The 5,331-nt window shown below is 39.4% G+C and overlaps 1 protein-coding gene across 1 annotated transcript; it reads left to right on the forward strand.

Moving 5' to 3' along the window:
* The first annotated feature begins 1,175 nt into the window (after positions 1-1,175).
* On the forward strand, positions 1,176-4,110 carry LOC144754012 (beta-1,4-galactosyltransferase galt-1-like). Its single transcript, XM_078641528.1, has one exon. The coding sequence runs from the start codon at positions 1,205-1,207 to the stop codon at positions 2,537-2,539; it is 1,335 nt and encodes a 444-aa protein (XP_078497654.1). The 5' UTR covers positions 1,176-1,204; the 3' UTR covers positions 2,540-4,110.
* Positions 4,111-5,331: the final 1,221 nt, after the last annotated feature.

Below are 5,331 nucleotides of genomic sequence, written 5' to 3' on the forward strand. Positions count from 1 at the left end.
AACTCCTCTAAACTCCTAATATTGCTATATATTACTACTAAACAGGCAGTCACAAATACAGTTATCTTGCAGGCACTTGGGCACGATTTGAATGGGGCAGCAGGTGCAGCGGCACAGGGCCTAAAAGTTGTCAGAACTCCTCCAAACACATAATATTGCTATTACATCAAATTATTCTATTATTATCCTCTTTCATTTCAGTTTTCAAAATGTTGCTATTACTTACCCACACTTTACCACTAGTAACAGCACAATATATTGCCTTTTTGTACATAAACAAGTCATAACAGTTTGACAGGCTTTCTGTAACTTATATTGTAAAACTACTCAACAAGCTACAACTTACAACAAAAAACAGTTTATAATTTATCACATAAGCAAAACCGAATGGATTTACCAATGCTTCTTTTTTGTTCTTACCTCCTTCCTTTCGTTTATCTTTTTTTGCTTTCCTCCTTTTTTTCCAATCTCTCTTTCTCACCTTTTTTTCCCAAAGACAAGCTCCTGGGAGCTACTGTCAGCCAATTGTCTTTTTTATACCTGTGTTAGCCAAGACTTTTTGATTTTGCTAAAATGATTTGTATACCATAGTTACCTACAGGGTTATTTGTATAATACAGATCTCTACAGGGTCCACCAGTCTGTGGTTCTGTCAAACGCATTTTCTTCCAGCCACTCCAGTATGCATCAAGGGGCAATGCGTCAGCCGACTTCAGCCATTCGTTGACTTCACTGTGAGTTACTGCTTGTTTTTCTTTTCCAAGGAGCACATCAACACACAAAGCAGTTCCCCTCAGTGCCAGGGAGTACTATAGCAATATGTGTTTTTTTGGGTGCCCAAGACAACATTTTTGCCTTTAGTCAATTTTTTTGTTTAGATAGAAGAGGGCCGGGCATTTCTTAAAACAACAAAGTTTTGCAAAAGCCGTGACAAAACAAAAGAAGAATTGGCAAAAGGCTATAACCCCACACCAGTCTCATTGGCTTTGTCAAACCTTGTTCTTTCATTGTTGAAACACAATGATTGTTCATTGACTGTGTCAAAGTCCCTTCTTTTGTATGTAGGTGCAGTGCTTAGCGCTGTTTTTATGATCTGTAATGTGTCATTGCATTATGTTAATGTTAAAAAATAAAATACAATTCTAACTCTTTTCTCCCTTAGATTCCACCTTTTGGACCATTTAGAAGTCCTGGATTACAGTTTATGCTCTACAGAATGATGTGGTGTAAAAAGAAAGCCTGGGTATCTTTGAGCATATTTGCAATTGCTTGGTTATCAGTGTTTTTGTACTCAAATAACTACTATTGGATTAAAAGAGATCATCGTCATTTTAGGAAAGAGCATTTTCCCTCTCCCAATGTTAATATTTCACGGAATACAATAACTAAATTAAACAACAGGACTTTCATCATCGCGCCATATCAAGATCATAGGGACGGGAACAACATTCGCACAATCGCTATTGTTCACAAAGATGAGAAACAACTTTATTGCTTCATTCCCTGCACAACAAACAACAATATCTACGTAGTAATGGCGGTCTTAGACATGCATAGCGATCGATTCGGTTTCCCTTATGTCACAACCGATATCCTTTGTTCAGAACCAATAAACTGTCACCCCAAATATATCGCATTCGATCCAATCCAGCATGCGTCTATAGATGAACTTTCTGTGTTTGCAATACAGAACCTACAGCCATCAACATCACTGTATGTGAATTTTACTGTGTGCATTTCCACCATGTTTGCAAATTATGACAATGTCTTACAGTTCACCCAGTCAATAGAGATGTATAAACTGCTGGGGGCCGGGAGGGTCACAATCTATAAAAATAATTGTAGCCATTCGATAGAAAGACTTTTGCAATATTACGTTGCTGAAGGGATTGTAGAGGTGGTACCTTGGCCCATCGAAAAGTACGTAACTCCAGCAAATGCATGGCACCACTCAATGGAAGCAAAGGATATTGGGTACTATGGGCAGTTGGTCACCCTAAATGACTGTATGTACAGGAATATGTACCGGAGCAAGTATGTGATACTCATCGACATAGACGAAATAATCCTGCCCTTCAAACACCCTGATTGGACGAGTATGATGGACGGTCTTCAGAAGCAACATCCAGATGTTGGAGCATTTCTTTTTGAAAACCACTTCTTTCCAAAAGGCGTGTTCAGCCCGATTGACAGGTTTAACACACCGTCTTGGGAGGCTGTGCCCGGCGTGGATATCCTGAAGCATATTCACAGGGAGCCTAATAGGAAAGACTACTTTAACCCCAGAAAAATTATCCTCAATCCCCGGCAGATGGTTCAGACTTCAGTACACTCTGTTCTAAAGGCCTACAAGAGCAGTCTGCATGTTCCACTCAATGTTGCACTTGTATTCCACTGCAGAGATCCTCTTCAGCCTGCTCTGCCTAGAGAATCCCTCATTGAAGACCCAACCATCAGAAAGTACATGATCCCATTGACTAAAAATGTCAACAAGGTGCTTGTAAGGAATAAGTTCTTGAATAAAACTGCAGGCACCTGAAGGGCAGGTGGAGATTACTGACCACTATCCATTTGTTCCTGTGAAGCACCACCTTGGATGCCTGTGGAAAAGAGTAATGCTCTGAGGCTGCGCTACGAGGAAGACAAGATTAAGTGTACGGTCGGGTTAGGGCGACAAGGGAACATTGCTAAATCGATACTTGTCCTTTTGGCTTACCTGGGCTGTCACTCAACAATATTGATTTGCATAAGGTGCTAACTCCTGTGGAGTTTGCCAGCCAAAATCCTTCATTCATCTGCTGAGCAACCAGAAATGATGAAATTCACCTGCTACTCTATACAAAAAGTATTGCTCAAATAACTTTAACAAGATTGTTTAGGCTCAGGTTCTTAGAAGATCCTCCTGTGAAGTCAGAGGGTCCTTCTGTATGCGTCGTACACAAAAGACTCAAATGTTTATGTCAAAGAGGGTAGCAGTCCCGACTGCTCGCAAAAGCAGCTGCTTCATTGAAGAAAATAATTTTTTTGTAAACTTTACTGTTGATGCTGCAGTTAAAACAACATATGCACATTTGTTGTTGAGAAAGGGAATTTGTTCTAAAAAGAAACAGCGTCGATCAATTTGTTATTTATTGTGAAAATCGTCTATGTTAATCATGTTATTTTATGGAAACCTGCTTTGCAATATGCTATTTCCTGTTGAGACAGTCAGCCCTTTCATCATTGATCTCTAGTAGTTTCATGCCCATAGTTAGTCTCAAATGGAGCAAATCCCCAGCATGTTCAACATCAAAGCAAAATTAGGTGCACCAAACATGGATCTACTATTGTCAACTTCCCAAACTCCATTCAACATAATCAGGATTTAAAATGTTATCTTTACAAATGGCATTTGTAAACAGTGAAACATGAAATCTGAATATCTGCCAGTATGTTGGAATTTACACAACCTCAATTTTAGGGCTAGGGGTAGGCTTGTGCTGCATTCAAAAGTAGATAAACACAGTGGAAACACTCACTGGTGTCATGGACAAAAGAAAGTTTTTTTCAAGGTTAGGCATAGGAAGGGTTAACCTCCCTATTATTTTGCTTCGACTACACTTTTCCACTTCTCGTATTTCTACCTGCTACGCTTGTCAGTTTTCATTGAACACTGCAGTACATAAAGATTTCTAAGAAAGCTCAACAGATTTTTAAATTATTTCATAATCATTTGTTCCAGTTGTTGGATTTATTGTTCCAATTGTAGGATTAATTTTACAGGAGCACATTCCGAATTATTTCCAGTTACCTTTTGGGAAATGGTCTGATGGAGCCCAAATCCACAATTAGAAATATGTGGCTCACATGCATCTCATCTGCTGTTCCCTTATTACCCTCATCATTTTCCTGTACTGACACTACAATCAAACACAGGTAGAAGTGTAAGAAGAAATCAGGAGTGGCCTAGGCAAACCACTGGTACACTATACTTTTGTTCACACCATTTTCCAAAAGCAACATTTGCACTCTTTGAAATTACACCAACATTATACTTTGTAAGACTTCCAATGGGTTAACACACTATAAGCTAGAGAGAAGTTGGGCGCACAACATTCCATACACAAATTAAGAGTGGCCTGAGTGCCATGATCTGTACATATCCAGAGGATTTAAACAGTCTTTTTTGGTTTCATATCTATTAAATATGAAGGAGGGGAAGACTGTGATTATTTTTACTACCCCTAGTACAGTCCAACTACTAATAGAAGTAAATTGAGAGAACCACAACTAGAGGTCAGAGCCTATCCAAGCAAGTGTGTTTGTGTGTTTTGGGGTGGGGTGGAAGATACCATGACTCATGAATGTGATTTCCTGTTAGTATTGCCATAATATGAAATATGACCTTTGACTGATGTAATACATATGTGAATGCCTGTTTATTAGTACTCCATTCCGTAATCAATGCGTTTTGGGCCAGATTTATTTTCATTGGCATAAACGTGCATGTAGCGGGGTGTATTTCATTTTCTTATGTTGACTAATGTTACCAATGTCACAAATGTTAATAGTTTAGAATGGATGAACTTGGCATTTGTAAAGCACAGCAACCACCTCAAGAGGCATCTCGCCGCTAAAGACCCTGTAACAAAGAAAAACCTGTCCCTCCAGAAAACAACACTTCAGATTGAATGATCAGCCATGTTTTCAGAAGCTGTCTGAAAGTAGCCAAGTTGGCAGCTTGCATCACAGTGAGCAGAAGATTCTTCAATGCCTTTGCCCTGAGAACAGGTATAGACCACCTGCACACCCCCAGTTTGTAACCTGAACCTTGGGATAGATAGCAGATTTTTACAGGCAGAGCTCAGCATCCTCAGTGGAAGGTAGGGAGTAAAAAGTTCAGATAGAAATTTGGGAATAATGTGCTAAAGGTCTCTGTACACAGTAGTTAAAGCTTTAAAAACAATCCGTTTACCAACTGGTAACCAATGGCGCTCCCACAAACCCTCTTTTATGGAGGTTTGATGAGGGAGTTGAAGTACCAGTCTTGCTGCTGAAGAAGAACTTACCTCTGACACATTGTTTACATGGGGGCAAAAACACAAATCATTGACTTCCAAGTTCTTCCATTCATCCATGTAATGGCTTCCGAAAGGCAGCTTTTAAAATTTTGTTCAGAGCTGGTTAAACTCTTGTCAAGGGCAATAACAAGTTGTGTATCATCTGCGTAAGGCATAGTGGAGAGACCAAATGATTTGATAAGAGTAATAGGTGGGGACATCTTCAAATTGTAGATGTGTATATGTCCCCCCCTTATTATGTATTTATGTCACTCCTTATTACTCTACACCT

This window comes from Lissotriton helveticus, chromosome 5_1 (genome assembly GCF_964261635.1).
Source record: "Lissotriton helveticus chromosome 5_1, aLisHel1.1, whole genome shotgun sequence".
NCBI classification, from domain to species: Eukaryota; Metazoa; Chordata; class Amphibia; order Caudata; family Salamandridae; genus Lissotriton; species Lissotriton helveticus.

What these genes read in the sequence shown, in the direction of transcription:
- LOC144754012 (XM_078641528.1), top strand. Translation starts at nt 1,205, where the DNA reads ATGCTCTACAGAATGATGTGGTGTAAAAAGAAAGCCTGGGTATCTTTG.